Below are 18546 nucleotides of genomic sequence, written 5' to 3' on the forward strand. Positions count from 1 at the left end.
TGGGTGAAATTCAAAATTGTTCATGTACTTAGTATGTTCACTGGGATGTAGACGTTCAGTAATTATTGAAGTGCAAATTATGTGGTCAAAGTTAAACTGGAGCCATCTACTTTGGCATAAATCAACGTGCACCTGTGTGTTTCTTAATGTGCACATTTTGTTTTACTTTATTATTGTACTCTGTCTTGTGGTTTTATAAAATATTTAGAAGCTTGTGCTTAGGAAGGAAATTAAAAATACAAAGGAATAAGGGCTGATCCCTCTTAAATAGGAGTCATTCATAGTACAAAAGTGAAACATGTAAGACCTTACCTAAGAAGCCTAATGCATTCACAGAAGTAGTTGCAGCTTTGTTGCCTAATTCAAAGTTTTTTTTTCGTTTCGACTACAGTGGAACATTGATTATACGTCCCTCGGTTTCGTGACGACCTGCATATTATGACGAATCGGTTTGGTCCCGGCGAAATCCTCATAGAAATATTGTATTAAAAACATTACTTATACGACGCAGTTTTATGCCTACCCCGCATCTTACGACTTTCAGATTCCGGCCAAAATATGAAACGACCTTTACTCAAATAAAATATCGACCAAATATTCACAAGTGCGAAATATAAACTTGCGTTCCCCTAGCTTGACGATTGAAAAGTAGAAAGGGAGATGGGATGACCTTTTACAATGGTATATTTATTCTGGAAGTTCATGCAATTCTACATATGCCTTGATCGCATGCGTATGGTATCTCGGGCATTACCTAGTGAAGCTCTACCCACACAGGGTAGCTTCAGCTGGCCGAAAAGCTGATATCTTCACGTTTTCAGTCCATGGAAACTTTGGTCAACATACAGCTGATCTCCTGCCATTGTCGCACTCGCTGTCACAGGCTTGAGCACATATAAGGGCGCTACGCAGCTGTTTACATCGTGCAAAATTACTTTCACTTGACCTAAATGTTCGTATTAAGAGCGGGACACTACTAGTTGCAGTTCACAAGGCAACAAATGACAATGTGCACAGTTCAGTCGTGCACAAAGGCATTGCAAACTCATGGTCAATCACCAATGAGCGATAGTGATGACACTGTGTCTGACTCTTTTGAGGGGAAGTTGTTGGCAATGCTGTTTTGGTTTCGTTTTCACGCGCGGGCAATTTTTTTTTTATATTGGTAGAAAGATGCACGTTGGATTCAATTTTTTTTAAGGTTGCGAATAAAGATTTGCCCACACCTCCGTCAGCTAAGTAATGCTGCCATTAGCTGCCACTGGCTAGAACAATTCAATCTACCTTCTTTGCAGAGGCACAAGGTCGTGCTGTGGGCTTATTCAGGCAGTCCCTGCCCGTTTTTTAAGCAAGGCTACGTGCCCGTTTTTAAGCACGAAACTTGGGTTATATGACAGTTTTGCGTGGTCCCCCGAAAGTCTTATAATCGGAGTTTCACTGTATTCTTTGAAATACCTGCATGCCCTTTCAGCTGAGGTTATTTTCATGGAAGTACAAGTTCGTATTTCCTGGATTATAAAGCATAAAGCACTTGTTAAAAAGTACCTTAATAAACCAAGTAGTGCATTGAACCATGCTTTTATATTTTTTTCTTCTCTCTTTCCAGAATCGGAAGTGATGCACCAAGTCCTGCAAAAGCAATGCAACAGCTTTTGACTACTGAAAAGCCCCCTGTAGAAGGAGTGTTCCAGCCTGAGTTTCTTAGGCTTGTTCCCCCACTGCACGATTGCGATGGTGAGGTGAGTCACCAGTTTCTGTTATTTGAATTCCTATTGGGGAGGGGTATTCGTGCCGGTACCCACAAGATTCTGCTATCAAAATAGGTCTATCTTGTGAACCTGGAACCTTTGCTGAAAGTTTACTGTGTGTAATTCCAGCTTGCATTTTCCGTCTAATGATATGTGTTCGATAATGGCGCATAATTTAATGTACTGGCTATATATTTAGTATTTTAATGATACTGGACTTCACTGCCTTCGCTGCAGAAGTATAGTAAGCTATGCTAGTCAGAATTATTTTGTGGATGCGGTACATGAGATAAAAATTAATGTTTACAAAAGCAAAATTTCATACAGAAAAGAGGCGCAGCCACCAAGGTCAACCTGATGTGACCCTGTGTAAGTTTGATCTCTCTCCTTTATGTTGTTGTCAGCTATTAGTTTGATAGCATTAGGCTTGTGCAAATAGTGAAGTTTCGGTTCGAAGCAAATTTGAGGGAATGATGATTTAGGTCAAATAATTTAGAATCGAATTTTGGCTCGAAAAACGGCATATTTATCATTACCTAACCTGCACAGCTTTTTTTTAATTGCAATGGAGTCAATAGGCAAAAGCATTTTTTCTCATCCAAATGAAGTCGAAACAGCTTTCAATAGTAGCAAGACTTGACTTTAAGTAGGGTGCGAGTAATGACCTGTAAAATGCATAACATTTTAAAATTCATTATACTTAGAGCATACAAGCTGTCATTACAAGCTTAATAAGCTAATGAATTGTTGCGAAGGTAATATGTTCATTCAAAGGGCCCTGCAACACTTCTTCAAGTAGCCATTAAATGAATTCACTAAAGAAGCTTATTGCCTCATGAATTCACCACCGTGAAAATTTTTAAAATCGGTCCAATATGAACGGAGTTGCAAAGATTTCTTGCGCGCTGAAGTTGTATTCTCTCTTCTCGTCCCGACCAAAGTGCTGGAGGCTAAGCGGGGAGTAATGGCACAGGGAAAAAAATTACGTCATGCGCGCACCATGACCTTGAGCACTTTTTCTCTCTTCTTTTTTCTTCGAATACGTGGCTTTTCAGTGTGACTTCGCAGGTACGTGTAGACAACATGTGGCGGCCTCTCGTGGCGGCCCCAGTAACAACAGCGTGCCATACTGAAATTACGACATGGTTGATACAACGGCTGTGACTAGTAAATTTTGAGCTAGTGGCGTCATTTGCCAGTAAAAGAGAGCAATTTTTAGCTGACTTTGATGATTTGTTGTGAATTGCAGGGCACTGCTGCGCTAATATTTGGCTCGCATGTTCTCGGTAGCCTGGACGACCGATTGGACGCGTTTTCTGACCATGGGCAAAGAGTACTGCACTAATATTTGGCTCGTGGGTTTTCGGTAGACTCGACAACCGATTGGCAGCGTTTTCTGACAGTGCTCAAAGAGTGTTGCAGGGCCCCTTTAATTTTAAAGAGAAGCTCCGTGTTAGACTGGATTCCCCCTGGGTGGATGCTTTTACGGCTTAGTACTACTACCGCATGTAACCACCCGTAAGGTGGTTACATACAAAGGTGGACTAATACAAAGCTATTCGTTCATTGTGAACACTTCGAAATTCTCATATAAATAAATTCGAATCGAAGTGTTTGAATATTCATACAAGCCTAAATAGCATCAAAGTGCTCGTTTGAGATGTGTGGTTGTGAACTGAAAAATTACATTGTTCATCATTGGAAATTCGAGCTGGCTGTAAGTGAGATAATAATAAAAAAAAGTATTCAGTTTGAGGAGGACAGTGGATTGAACTTGCAATCGCTCGATTTTAAGTGGGATGCGTTCAGCCGCCTGGCCACCTCACATACGTCCTCCGGCATACTAAAGGCAAGCTAAATATATATGCCACTTAGCATTGGTAATGCTTACAAATCGGAGGTTTTTTCTCAGTAGCTTGGCACAACACCTGGAGGATTCGTCCTACCGTTAGGCCGTGCTTAGTTGCACTGCAGGGCATCAACACTTTGGCTTTCCCTGCGACTCAATTTCGGTCTCAGAGAAGAAAGGCTGGTCTGGCAATTGGGAAGGCGATAAAAAAACGCCAGGCCTGCGTGGAGGGCGCAGCACAGTCACAGCTAAAGCTAGAAAAGGGGTTTTTCAGAACCTTTACGAAACACTCATTGGGTAACTACTGCAAGCACACTTTCTTGACACCAACTATGTCATTATTAATAAATTTGTTTGGGTAGTAAACCGACCTTCTCTATGCTATTTTTCGTCATTCTTGTGAGAAGCGTGGTATCCGCTAAACACTTGCAAGGAATTGTGTGCCAATGGTTAATGCAGTGGCTGGCGATGATGAAGAATTATGGGCTGAAGTGGGTATGCGCCACGGTTAATAGAGGAACAAGAACAAGCTTTTGTGATGGGTTGGAGCATTGGATGGCCCACTCGTTATGCTAATTGCATTGTGCGACAACTGGTTGTTCTTTTCCTGTTTTAAAACGCTTTATAAGACATACTAACGTGATTGCTTTCCCGACATCAAGCGTGCCTAAGACAAGTTTGACAACAAGTCACAAGCACCAGTGTAGCTCTGTGGTATAAAACTGGTCTGGCACCCAGCGGATTCGGGTTCGAGCCTCACTGTGTCATTGGTGCTAGGTCAAGTCTGCCTGAAGCAAGCGTGACCACAAGTTACAAGCACCGGCGTAACTCAGTGGTAGAATACTGGGCTGGCGCCGAGCGCATCCGGGTTCAAGCGACACTGTGTCATTGGTGCAAGTTTTTTTTTTTTTTTTCTAATTTCGCGCGATGTGGTTATGGACACCCATGGCGGTGGCGGACAGCTGCGCTTGACCCGAGTTGTGATATCATAGCAGCTTTCGCTGTGAAACACGGTCCAATAAGGCTATTCTGTAGTACTCTTGGAAGTGAAGCTTAAGGGTCCTTGATGTTTTTATTAAAGTTTAATTATTTATGCCTGTGTTTAACGCAATGTGAATGATTTTATAATATTCAGATTTCAGTGTCTCATGACTTTATGACTTTGCTGGAAGCACCTGTTTCGAGCATAGGTTTCTTCAGTGATGAAAATGCAGCTCCAATCACTCCAAACTGTGATTTTTGCTGGTAGTTGCTCCAAACTCCTTTTGAAATGGCACTGAAAGATTGATAATGACGAACTTTTGCTGTTTGACCAGCTCATTATAGCTCTGATGAAACAGAAAATAATTTCTATACTATCATTCCACTATGCTACTAGTGTGCAGCGTTATTGGCTCTGATCTCGTTTATGTGACAAGAACTGCGACGTTAAGCATATAGCTCATTTGGCAGCTTCCCCCCCCCCCCCTTTTCCCCCAGGTAGATATGCAGGCTAGTGTAGTAAAATGTGAAAATGAGCAGGATTGTTTCTAGTTCATACAGATTATGTACTGCCTATTTGGCAACAGTTATGTGAGACTTCGGTTAGTTCTAAAATGTGGTGCTCATTTTTACCGCTTTCTCTGGTTTCTGCGACAAACACCAGTATTTTAAATATTTAGGTAATCTTGCAGCACATTATTGACAACCAGCCATCGTTTTAATTGTTTGCTTGTTGAAATTTATGTTGATTATTATTTCTGAATAATATTTCATAATAAATACATACTAACATTTATGAGATGCTTTGACAGTACTTTGAACTTCAATGAGTGTATGGCAAGTTTTATGTCTGTTCTTAAAAAACTTGTGGCTAATTCAAAACAGTACTTTTGCTGCTCCGAAGTATGCTCTAAAGTTTTTATATTCCAGGAAATGAGGAACAGGAGACAAGCGAGGGAAATAGCCCGAGTGCTCACGTTGTAACCTTTTTATCTCTTGTTCCTCGTTTAGTGCTTTATTTCATAATGCCTGTTTTATTTTCATATTTCACATTTAACACAGCTATAACATCCACCTCGTGGGTCAGTGGCTAAGAAAATCGGCTGCTGACCCGAATTTCGCGGGTTTCGATATCGACCACAACGGTCATGCTTCAATGGAGGCAAAATGGTACATGTCCATGCAGTGTGCGATGTCAGTGTGTGTTAAAAACACCAGATGGTCAAAACTTGTGCAGCCCTCCGCTACGGGGTCTCATAATCGTATCGGTGGTTTCGGGATGTAGTATAACCCCACTTATATTGATATTAATGCAGCCATGAAGCAACACATGGAGTATTTGGTCCAACACTCATGGCTAAGAGATTTCTTTGAGATTACCATACTGCTGCAGGCAGAAATAAGCTTGCAGTAAGTCAGCAGTGAATAAAAAAATATGTGATGAAGCATAATACTTAGTAATGGTAGTACCATGGCCGCTGGATGAAAAAGCGCACAGTACAGCCTAGCATGTCGAGCGGTTTTCTGTGGCAAAATTCGTGTCGGCCGTAACTATTTGCTTTTACGGCCGCTGCGGCACTGCGGGGCAGGGACGGGAAAACAGGTGCCGGCGGCTTCATTAGGGCAACAGCTGCAGCTAATTAGTTGGTGGTTATCACAACATTGATCTCACTTGACTATTTTAGCATTTTTTTCATCTCATCTGTTGCAGTCCATTCACCTAAGTCCGACCATGGATATGATTAATTTAGTCGTTTAAATGCCCACGTACGTGCCGAGAATATTTTGCAAGACGTGTAAGAAAGTGGTTGTTACATTTACGAGCATGAAAGAATGCACCGTTTGTTATTTAAACATATTTAGATTTCTGTAAAGTTTCTTCAGCACCTTTCACTTTTTTTGGTTCACAATGCTTGACAAGTATTTATTTGAAACTTTGGAAAATGCCCATTTATATTTCTTATACCCAATAATGTGTGCATGAAAAACATAATTTGAATCAATTTCTTAATTTTTGATACAAGATACTGTGCTGAAAAATGACTCGGGTGCAGATGTTTTATACAAGGAGATTCTACGGAGTGATGCCCTCCTTATATCGTAACTTTGTGCGTGCCTGCGCCACAATCGTTTACCCTTTAACGTGATAGCATTAGAGAGCTTGTGTTGCAGAAAGAAATTCTGCCGACGACGTCAGCATTGTTGGTTGTGAGTGAAAAATCGAGAAAGAAGCAAATAAATAATGAATAAAATTTCAGGTCCCATTGAGAATCGAACCCGGGCCGTTCGTGTGTCAAGCAGGTATGCTAGCACAAAGCTATGACGTTACTTCCAGCTGCTTTGGGGAAAAAACACTACATAAATGCCATGTAGTGGAAGGAGTCTCCTTAACACATTTTGTTTGACAGGTGTCATTTGTACGTGCCTGCGCCACAATCGTTTACCCTTTAACGTGATAGCATTGGAGAGCTTGTGTTGCAGAAAGAAATTCTGCCGACGACGTCAGCATTGTTGGTTGTGAGTGAAAAATCGAGAAAGAAGCAAATAAATAATGAATAAAATTTCAGGTCCCATTGAGAATCGAACCCGGGCCGTTCGTGTGTCAAGCAGGTATGCTAGCACAAAGCTATGACGTTACTTCCAGCTGCTTTGGAGAAAAAACACTACATAAATGCCATGTAGTGGAAGGAGTCTCCTTAACACATTTTGTTTGACAGGTGTCATGACGAAAACGAGCCCATTCGGGGATTTGTAGGTGCATTTGGGAGGCCATCAAACTATGTCATTTCTAAAATAGACAATTATGTCCATCAAGCGGAAAACATGTCATGCCTTTTCCAGAGGTGTTGATCAAGCCAACAGCAAACACTAGATAATGTGCTACCATCTGCGAGGCATTGTGAGACTCTTTATGGCCACCGAGATGGCGAGCACGCGGCGTGTATCTTAAAGGCCATGCGACTCTTGCTTTAGATCAAAAACCTGCATGTACCATACATGCGTGTGTGTCTGTGTGCTATCTGCGAGACATTGTGAAAAACGTGTCTCGACTACAGCAGAGCGCTGCTCTAGCAGAGGGAAGTGGCCACACTGCACAGTCACTGCATTACTACTATAGATACCTCGCACTTGCGTGTGTGTGCATTTGTGTGCCCGTGTGTGTGTGTGTGTGTAACAAAACATATTAATAAATATGCACTTAGCGGTTGAAGGGCACACTAGGGGCGAGATTTTGCTATCGCGTTCAACTAAGCTTAGGGGTGTTGTCCCCCCCCCCCCCTTTCTTTTTGTGGTTGTTTTTCCAAATGGTGGCATTAGATGACAACCGGATTTTCGTATTTATACACGTAGGAGCACTAAAAACCTTGTCTGCTGTAGGTGCTTTTGTCAACAATACATGTTAGAAAAAGACACTGTAACAGATGACAGAACATGACTGAAACAGCCAGAGGGCAAGGGCGTTGTTGTGCAACAAAGATTCGCCAGTGCCAAGAGGCGTAAGGAGAAAGAGGCACCTCCTTGATTTGAAACTTGGGATCGGCAGAAAGACGTGGTTTTGTACTCTGTATGTTATGGCAGAAAAAAAGTTGCAGGAGGAGGAGGGTGAGGGTAGTGTGCCACCCCCGGGCTTTGTTCCTTCCAGTGCCCATACAACAGCTAACATGAAATGACCAAGCCGGATGGATTGGTGGTCGGTATAGACTGGAAGTAAACAGGGAAGCAAAAGCTGGAGAAGACTTACAGAACAATATAGAAACATAGCTTTAAAAAAAATCTTTATCATTTTTTAACGTTTGTTTCAGTTATTATCACTATTGTTTCAAAAGTGACCTGCCTTACTTTGTAACTGTCAGGGGCTGTCAATGTGTGGGCTGGCTGCCATATATATCTGTTTAAAAGAAACCCTTATCTTCTGCCGCCAGCTGCTTTTCTTCACCGCCAGCTGCTTTTCTTCTGCCGCCAGCTGCTTTGCCTGGCACATTGTGATGAGGTTAGTTGAGTGTGTGTGCCATTTTGAAAGTGACCGCAAGACAGTTCAACTTTCTCAATGAAAGGGATGCACGTGTTTTTCACGGCAACCGACATCAGTGCCACATAGCATCATTACAGGGCAACAACACTGCAACTCGACAGCAATCAAAAACAATTGGAACCAATCACAATGGTTCCACGGGTTTGGAAAAAATGGCAGAAAATAGAAAACAGGAAGGTGGCGTCACAGCGGCTGGATGCAAGAAAGTTTGCAGCCAGCATCCGTGTGGGTGCAAACGTTAAAACACGCTTGGCAAGCACAGAATATAGCTTTTTTTTTTTTCGGTGTTCTATGTTTTGGCGTGCATTTCGATCTGTCCAGCAGAGAGGGAATCTGACGAAAGACACGGATGACAGAGATTGAGGATCGGCAGTGGCTATAGAATCACGTTCCGATGAAAATGGCTTCATGGAAACAGACGAAACACTGAAGAGCGCAATGACGCAAGCAGTTGCCTTCGTGTGTTTTCAGCCTTTTCATCACTCTTGCCTTTTATCGCTTTCAGAATACCAAATCCGTAATAGCGTGTGCCCAGTTTTCGGTACGGAAGTAGTCAGTCAATAAAATATCAGAGTGGCTAGAATTTCCTCCCACGAAATAGTCATACACATGCTAAGCATTATTACATGTTTGGATAAAGAAAAAGGTTTGTCTCATTTTGTTATATCAAACATTTGCAACTTTTTAGATCACTTTTGTTTCTAAACAAAATGATTAAATTTTCAAAGGCATACTCAGAGCCACAACAAATAATTTCAATGCGTTAAGAAAGGTGTAGCGCCGCCAAGTTGGTTAGTTGTGGTCTTTTGGAATAAGTAAAAGTCCGTTGATTCGAACTTCACGAGACCGGAGAGAATGGCCGAATTAACCAAGGGTACAAATTATCGCAAGTACGAACCAAACACTTGTAAATAGTCTCTTACACCATCAGACTCTTATTTCTTAAAAAGTCTGTGATTGCGGTTTGCTTCGCAATGTGCAACAAAGTCACAATTTTGCGAAGTTCCTGCAGGTGGCTTAGTTCGCACACACTTTCCGAGGAAACCATGCATATGTCCTTCACAACGACCAACGCATACACAGCTTTCGTCATTGTGTGCCATGGAAGCTCGTCTGCATCTCTTAGGTCCTCGTCAGCCGATTCTCATTTGCCATGCAAGACTTCGGTGACAATATCGCTGTCGGTCACTGTGCGGCCCACGGCAACATCTCTGTCAATTGCGAAGTAATCACCCAGGGGCACATCAGCTGGCATGATGCCGTCTTGCTCTTCACCGGTTTCTTCATAGGTCACCACACCCGGATCAGCAGCATCGTGCACGAAGCCGCTATGCTTAAAGCAGTTGGGGACTACTGCAGGCGGTGTGTTGTTCCTCACGTAGGTGAGCATGTGGATTGCGCTTAGTAGGCTTAGTTTGTACTGCTTGCCTGACTTCATGTAGAGCAACATCCACTCGAGTACCTGCCGTTGATAGCGGCTTTTCACAAACTGTATGAGTCCCTGGTCCATCGGCTGCACGGAAGCCATTGTGTTCAGAGGCAGGAAAAGCAGTTCTATGTTCTCGAGCCCGGACACCTTCGTGTGCGCACTACAGCTGTTTAGCACGAACAACGCCTTCCGAGCCTTCGTCCCAAAGTGGTGATCGAGCCTACGTAGCCAGGCTTGAAAGAGTTCGATAGTCATCCAAGCCTTCCTGTTGAACTGGTAGTCGACAGGCAGCTGCTTAATATTCTTAAAACATCTTGGCTTCGCAGTCTTCTCAATTGCCAGCAGCGGCAGCCACTCTGTGCCCGTCATGTTAGCAGCCAGGAGAGCTGTCACGAGCTCTTTACTTCGTTTTCCACTGATGCACGGGTCCACCTTAAAGGCCATTGTCTTGACAGGCGGAGCGCTAAAGAACAGCGCTGTCTCATCAGCGTTGAAAATGTTGCACGGCTCGTACGTAGAAAACCGCACAAATAGTTGAGACCGCCAGTCCCACACAACACTTTCGTCAACAGCTTCTCTTTCACTACACACGTTGCAAAACGCGAGCCTGTTTCGCTTCTTGAAGCGGTCGAACCAGCCTTCCAACACATTGAAGGAGTCAATGTTCATGGTCACCTTGAACTACTCTGCTTGTGCGAATATAAGGGGGCCATTCAAAGGCAAACGTGCAACGCACGAACTGGCAATTCAGCGCCACAGAGCTTCTTCTAGCTTGGGATGCGCTGCCGTTCGAAGTCTCTTCCTTTTTTCGCCAAACATGTCCCCGTCATACGCTTGCATAATCGGCTCTTCATTCTTCACGTAACTGCTCAGCGTGCTTTTCTTCACATTGAACTTTTCTATGACTATGACTTTTTTCCGAGATGCTCCCACTTGCAACACCTTCAATATTTTCACTTTCGCAGCTAAATCCTTTGCTTCGTACTTCGCCCTCTTCGCTGCAAAAGTTGGGGCTGTTGGGGCCGCAGGAGACGCAGGGGAAACCATCCCAGCATCACTGGCGCGGTGGTCACGCCTGCACGCATTAAGTATACAACATTCATACACACAAAAAAAAAAACGCATGGTGAAAAAGCAAAGGCGAATCCGTAAGTTGCCCGTTGCTGATGACAGTAGCTATGCACTGCCTTTCATTTTGGTTGTAAACCACCATGTAGTTTTTTTTAGGGGGGGGGGGGGTGCTCTTGAAATGTACTACTAATTTCTACCCATGGACGAAATTTTGAATCTCAGAGGTCACAATCTGATCCCAAAGTTGTTTAGGTGCGCCATCGATTTGGCCGGCACAATCCACTGCCCCTTCCACATTGTGACTCGACCACAGTCGGGCGTTCGAATTAACTGAAGCACGGCCGAATTTGTCCAAAATAGTCAGAGTTTTCAGTCATAGAACAATGCACATTTTAAATGGGCAGACGCCGTGGCTGATTTGACTGAAATTCTGATATAATGGGGGTCAAATTAACAAGATTTTACAGTACCAGCAGAGTATGCACATGGTTATACTTCTTCCGCGAAACGCAAGTGGTTGTGGAGTTGGATCTTGGGCTAGGCAAGACCGAATATTCCCAAAAGCTGCACATCTGTACAAGAAAGGTCAGTAATTAAATTACATGTAGGCTTTAGACAGATTCTAAAATATGATTTCATGCGCTCAAACATAGCTGTCGCAAGCGCACTGTGCCTGTGATCCTGCGGGCGCTCGCGAAACCTGTCTCCCCCCCCCCCGCTTCCTGATGGCGCCGCAGCGGTGGTATGGGAAACTAGCCCCAACATGCTGGTTTCAGAGCACGCGGCAGACTGTGCCCGTGCACTTTTTCATCCAGTGGCTGTGTTCTGTGGTAGTAGTAGGCACAACACTGTACCTTTTGTCTGTGATGCACTCTTGTTTTTTGTTGAATGCTTCCTGCAAATGCTTTCTGAATAAAATTTGTAGCAATGGTGACCATAATAAATTCTGTAATACAATGGATAACAATTCCCTTCATTAGTATATGATACTAACTTTCTAATTTTTTAAAATCGTGTCAAATTTATAGATTTAGACTGTGAGCACTTAACAAATGTGGTGCGTGCAGCAGGTATTTTAAAACAAACGCCACTTTTGTGGTACTATTCAGCATTAAACTTATGCCAAATGCAGTGACGTTTTATGTATATTCCTTCACAAAGGCTCTTTTAAGCAGTGTTGGACAAAACTGTCCGAAACCACTATATAGGTGGCATATATTTCGAGATTGGTAGAATTGTAATCAAAGTTGAGTGATCAGTTCATAACCTCCTTTCCCCTGTAGCTTTTCTGTCAGTTTCTCACTCATCGTGATCGCACTGCACTTTTGCCGTTCACCCGTTACGCCACCATTCTCACACTGCTGAACTTTTCAGCTGGCATGGCTGATTCCATTTGAGCAGGAAGAACACTTGCCGTTGTGGGATCCTACACTCTGCCAGAGTGACACCACAGGCCCTGAAGCTAAACGCCTCATGGCACGTGCCTTCAAGAGCACCCTCACGCAGCAGCAGCAGCAACAGCTCCTGGACGAACTGACTGCGGACCCAAAGCTGGTGTACCATGTTGGCCTTTCACCTGCAAAAGTACATAATTTCTTCTGATCTAGGATTTGCTTCTCAGAGTATTGATCTATATTCGCAATACTTTCAAAAGTGTTGTAAGGCTAATAAGGTCTTGTAACCTATGCATTATGCAAACCTGTGCTTGTAATTCAGACTCTTTATAATGTTTACCACATTGAATTGGTTTTATTACATATTGCAACCTACTAACTTCCTAACACTGTATTGTAGTCGTATCTTGAATTTGTACTGTAACTTCATTGTTTCTATTTTTGCTAAAACCCTGGCAAGGACACTTTCGTGATTAGGTACACATTTTTCCCTCGTTGCTTTCTTGTTTGCAACACTGACCATTGTAGGTGCTCTTCTCTCCTTCTATATGTGTAAGCAACTAAGCTTATATGAGCACACCTGGAAAATACATGTAGGGGCATTAACAATATATATTTTGAGGACATAGGATTGCACTTTTTGTGTGTATATTTGCATGCACAAAACAAGAAAAAAAAGCGGTGCAAAGTGAAGACGAGCATTGCTGTACATGCGAGGAACGTTTCATGGTTGCAGTTCTCACTAAATAAAATTTGACGAGTGGTGTAACATTTTCTTCAGCTACCAGAACTGGTGGAGAACAACCCACTCGTTGCAATAGAGGTCCTGCTGAAATTGATGCAGTCAAGCCAAATCACAGAGTAAGCGTCTTGCTTTCAAGTGTGCTTGGTTCAAACTTTGTGTTCTTCCCTGGTCTTTATGTATGTCATTACTCCTGCGTATTGCTAAGTGATTCCACTCCTGCACCAAAGTGCGCCAAATCAGATTTACTGCACCATCTTGATAATGTCAACAGAAATTGTGCAAAACTGCGCCAAAGTCTAGGATTTGGGGGGCGTCTATCACTGGCAATAGCCACACCAGCACGTCAGAACATTTGCAGCTTGTGGTAGGGGCCGCCAAAGTTGCCACCAAATACCTAGAATCATTCCGCTGAATGATCAGCGGTCGCGCGTGCAGCATGCTTGGTACCGACACACCTTCTATTGTGCAAGCTGGCACAAAAAACGAACTCACCACTGCGGCTCATGACGTCTAGAGCAATTGTAGCGTGTAAGTGTGGCGGTAATTCATCAGGAGACGTCGCACATTCGAGAAACGCTGTTTATAGCTTGTTTTAAAAGTCACATTGAATATAATTTAAGCAATTGGCGCCAATAACTGTGCATGGGCTTCCAGAATGTCTGTCGCGTCTGTATCTGGACATCACGAATGTAGCGAAGCACTTTTTACACAGTATTTTGCGCTGAAAGCACAACACACGTTGCAAAGTATACGAGCTGTCTCTGATGCCTCCGAAATAGCGCCCGTGCCAGCGATCGCGAGCTTAAAGTCAAAGATCAAAGTTCACAATTGCTGCTGTAACGACTCCCCCCCCCCTGCATTTCTTCGTGCTTATTGAAGACGCGTGGGGTGTTCCTTTCTGCTAGAGTAGCAATCAATAGCAGGCCTATCATGAGGGGTGATGTTATCGCAAGTGCCTTCCGTGCAAGGTTGATAGGTCGGCTCTGTTGATCTTGGCTTCAGCCACGTTCGTTGCACCCGCACGTGTGCCATTTGTCACCCACATGTGAAACATATGATGCAGGATGTTATCAATTCGTACATTACACATAACGTGAAGGTGACCGCAAGAACCAGTCAAGAATGTCTATTTAAGGGGGGACACGGGTCTTAAAAGCCGAAAATCGCAAAAAAAAACTAGTTTTTGAAGTTGAAATTTTCTGAATCTGCAACTATTTTTGCACTTATCTGAGAAGTTTCAAGCTTCTCGCATCATTATTTGTGGCACAAAATAAATTTATAACACACCTGTGAGATGAATATGAGCACGAATAGACGCTAAAGTCGCGTTTTTTCCACGCCGTACCATTGCCGTTACACATGAGCTATCATGGCCATCTTGGTCTCGTTTGGAAGGGTCGTTCTTCATCTTCAATTTCCCGCCACCAGTGGTTCGCCTTGCTAATTGGTTTTTCAGCAAAAACGCGTCATCCAGAAGCACCACCGCGCGATTCTATTGGCTGCTTGGGGCACGTGACAAAACCTAGGCACCCGATTGGCCAAGTGGCGTTTCCGGCGTCTGCTTTTTCATCGTGACGCACACACAGATGTGCCATTTTGTCATGGTGCTGTCGACTGCCTGCCGTAGTAAAGACCCTCACCGCACTAATTTGTGAAGCGGGTGTGGCGATTGTTCGTTCGCTGTGAACGTCAGAAAGAGGCCCGCTATCACTCGGGACAGAGAGGATGGCAAACTCACGGCGTTCAACGGCAGTCGCCGAGTCACCGGTGTAGGCCTAACTCACGTACGAGCCCGTCGGTTGTCGACAACGTCGCTGAAAGCGGCAGTGTTATGGAGCTTCAACAGTTACAGGACGGCAAGTTAAAAAGGAGAAGTGAAGCTACAAGAAATATCAATCTTTGCAACGATAGAATGGAAGCGCTCTTTTATCGCTAAACGTGCCGATGCTGCGTGTTCCCCCCGTCTGACCTGAACTGCGTGACGGGTCGCCAGAATGGAGTTCGCCGCGCGTCGGCAAACAGCATAAAATCAATCCGTTTACGGTGAACGTGCTCGCCGCTTGCGCAATGAAGGCTACTGGCAACAGGTAGAGTGCTCGTAACGACGCGTCCGGAACGATGAACATATTGCGCCGCGGCAATTTTACGTGAAAAGGAAACTAACACCTCGCTGCTCTTGGAGCCTTGAAATTGATGAGCGAGTGCACGAGTTCGGTCTGCGACATCAACAACTCAACCTGGACAAGCCGGAAAACCGCTTTATTATAGGACAGATCGCGGATTACGCGCGCACATTTGTCGCACATAGGCGTCACCGAACTGGTTAGCAGCCTAGTCGGCAGACGAGCCCAAGGCGACCGCATCAGCTCGCAAGTGTGCCTCTGCGGAAAACATGCAGCGGGCATTGAACAAACGTCATTTAGGTGACGCAAAACAGAAGGGACTACATGCCTGGTGCTTACTGAGAAAGCTGAATTTGCAAATCATTGTAAATAAACAGCTTTTCCATGCTACTGTCTGCCCAAAATGGGCTTGTTGTGTTTTTGCATTTCTCAAGATTCAAATTTTGCTGCAGTTGCAAACTTGTCTAAAAGATATCTCTGCCTCCAGAGCAGCTAGGACTGTCATTTTTCTTGTGGCATGTAGCTGTATCTTTAGTTTACTCAATGGTAGGTGTGAATTTTTGATTAACATATTCAAAAAAATTTTTTCCCAGAAATTGGAGCATAAAGTGGGCGTGTGTGCAACACTGAAGTGCAAGGTGCGACAAACCTTGCTAAAATTGTCAAATAAACTACCGTTGTGTAGCTTATGTTCATTAGTATACAGACATGTGCCAATAGTAGCTTTGCAATACAAATTTCCTGTCTCATTATACCGGCAAACAATAGGTAACTAATTTTAGGATATCTCAAAAGCTAATTGGTTTAAAGGAACAGTAATTCCATTTTTGAAATCAGCATAAAAAACTCAATCACACTGTGAATTTTCTTTATAAACGCATGAAAATATCTGACATTTCGTTTCAAGTACAGTGTCTTCCCTTAATTGCTATCACAATAAAAACAAAAGAGCTTTCGCCTTCGAGTCGTCTTGCAGTCGTTACCCTGTGAGGTTTCTTTTTGTACTGCTTAGGCACTAGGGAGGTTTTGGTGTACAGGTGTACACCAAAATGTCTCAGTCATATGCAACTTCACTGCAAAAGGAAAAGGAAGTTTGTTAAACCATGTACTTCATTTCTGCACTCACTTTCTAACACTTTCGCAGAAGCTCGGTTGAAGCGTATCTCCCCATATGGGCAACACGGTACATGCGCAAACTATATTCTGAAAAAACTGCGAGAATGCTCTTGCTCCAGCACAGAGGGGCCGAAAGAGAGGGAAGGGAGTGTCGGAGAAAGTTGTCCTTATGGGGCCAGTCAAGTGAAATCATGTTACGCCCATCGATAAAATGAATACTGACGACCCTCTCTTTCTCGCTGGAGTCGCCTTCGGGAATACATTTGGGACAGTACGAGCCTTTAGTATTGAGGCATTGTTGTACGTCGAAGCATTTGTCTACCATGGTTTCTGATAACCACATAGGTGTATTTAAAATGTTATTTTATAAAGCACAGTTTTAGTGAAACACTGTGCTGTTTATTTTCTTTGTAAATAATCGCTTTGTAAATAATCGCTGAAATGCAACTTGCTTCTCCAGTGTACTCCAAAATGTGAAGTTAGCAGCTACAGAGTGCTCCCATATGCAAAATTACCTCGTACATACAAGGTACTCAAAAATTAAAGTTGTTGCTCAGAAAATCGTTCCTCATCACGAGGCCTCAGTAGCAACAATGATATATTGGTGGATGTGTTCTTGATGTGCTTTTTGTACGCATTATATAATTGCTGTGTAATTGTTGCATTTCAGGTATTTTTCAGTTTTGGTGAATATGGAAATGTCGTTGCACTCCATGGAAGTTGTAAACAGGCTAACAACCGTGAGTATGGAGTTAAAAGTCTTTTCCAAGTACAGTCTTCTTGCATACATTTAAATAAGCATCGTCTGTGCATGAGTCCTGTCTGCTTGAGACAGATTTAGTGGCACGTCCGCAGCAGCCGTACAGACGCAGCCTCCCATTGTGAATGGCTGGCAGGCTGTCTCCGTACGGCTGCTGCAGAGGCGCAACAAAATCTAGATTATTACACCACTCTGTATTGTTACTGCAAGTCAGCATGGAACTTGCCTCAGTGTATCTGCAGTGTGTGATGGCATTATTGATAGACAGTGGTTGCAATGCGAAATTACTTTGCTCTAATGAGAGAAATACAGTACAGTAAACCCTCGTTAGCTCGAACTCGCATATCTCGAAATCTCGGTTAAGTCGAAACTTTTTTTCGCCGTGCATTAACCTCCCATAGGTGCTATGTATTTTGCCCCCTCTTATCTCGAAACGTTTTCCAGGGGGAACAGTGGATATCTCGAAATCTTGACAGGGAGGGCAGAAAGCAAAGTCTACTCCCAACAGGAAACGAGGGCTCCGTGCGAACGCTTAGCTCTTACTATACGTGCCGAACGCAGTCGTGAAGGGCGAATTTGAAATTCCAGCGGACGCAGCCGTTTCCTATCAGCCTTGTCAGGCAACTGTGGGAGTGATCACGTGTGCGCACCTGCGCGCGACTTATGCGCGGTGGGCGGCGTGTGCAGCATGCGCTCGTCAGTACGCAACCTAGCCCTTGCATGTGCGAGCTGGTATTCTTTGTTTTCCTCGCGATCTGTGCACGACGCATCTTGAGCTCAGTTTTGCTGAGTAGTGAGTGGTCTGTGCAACGGACGCTTCCGTATCGACCAAGATGTTCCGCCCAAAGCAGTGCAAATCTCTGACGTTGGAGAGAAAAGTCGCGCTAGTCAAGGAAGTGGAAAAAGCAAGTCGAAGCAAGTCGTGCATCGCCAAAGAATTCGGCATCCCTTTGTCAACCCTCTCGACAGTGCTTAAGAACAAACAAAAGGTTTTGGAAGGCTTCGAGCAAAGCTTCTCAAGCAAGCGGAAGCGCATTCAAGCGTCCAAATTCCCGGACGTCGAAGCAGCACTTCTGTTGTGGCTCCAAAACGTTCAAGCAGCCAATCTTCCCGTGACAACCCAAATGATGATGGAGAAAGCAGACGCTTTGGCACTGCAGATGGGTCACGCGGATTTCAGTTGCAGCAATGGCTGGTTCGAGCGGTTTAAGACGCGAAATAACGTGTCATCGAAGCCTATCCACGGCGAAAGCGGCATTGTTGACGAACAGGCTGCAGACGCATGGCGCAAGCTATG

At 43.9% G+C, this 18546-nt stretch overlaps 1 protein-coding gene across 1 annotated transcript in view; it reads left to right on the forward strand.

Moving 5' to 3' along the window:
• The window catches only part of LOC142817910 (CCR4-NOT transcription complex subunit 11-like), a 57830-nt gene that overhangs the window by 16436 nt on the left and 22848 nt on the right, over positions 1–18546 (forward strand). Inside the window, exons 8-11 of the mRNA XM_075895861.1 lie at positions 1607–1739; positions 12486–12695; positions 13287–13366; positions 17160–17229. Of these exons, the coding sequence (XP_075751976.1) occupies positions 1607–1739; positions 12486–12695; positions 13287–13366; positions 17160–17229 (493 nt within the window). The remainder of the gene's footprint in view (positions 1–1606; positions 1740–12485; positions 12696–13286; positions 13367–17159; positions 17230–18546) is intronic.

The sequence above is a fragment of the Rhipicephalus microplus genome, chromosome 5 (assembly GCF_043290135.1).
Source record: "Rhipicephalus microplus isolate Deutch F79 chromosome 5, USDA_Rmic, whole genome shotgun sequence".
NCBI lineage: Eukaryota > Metazoa > Arthropoda > Arachnida > Ixodida > Ixodidae > Rhipicephalus > Rhipicephalus microplus.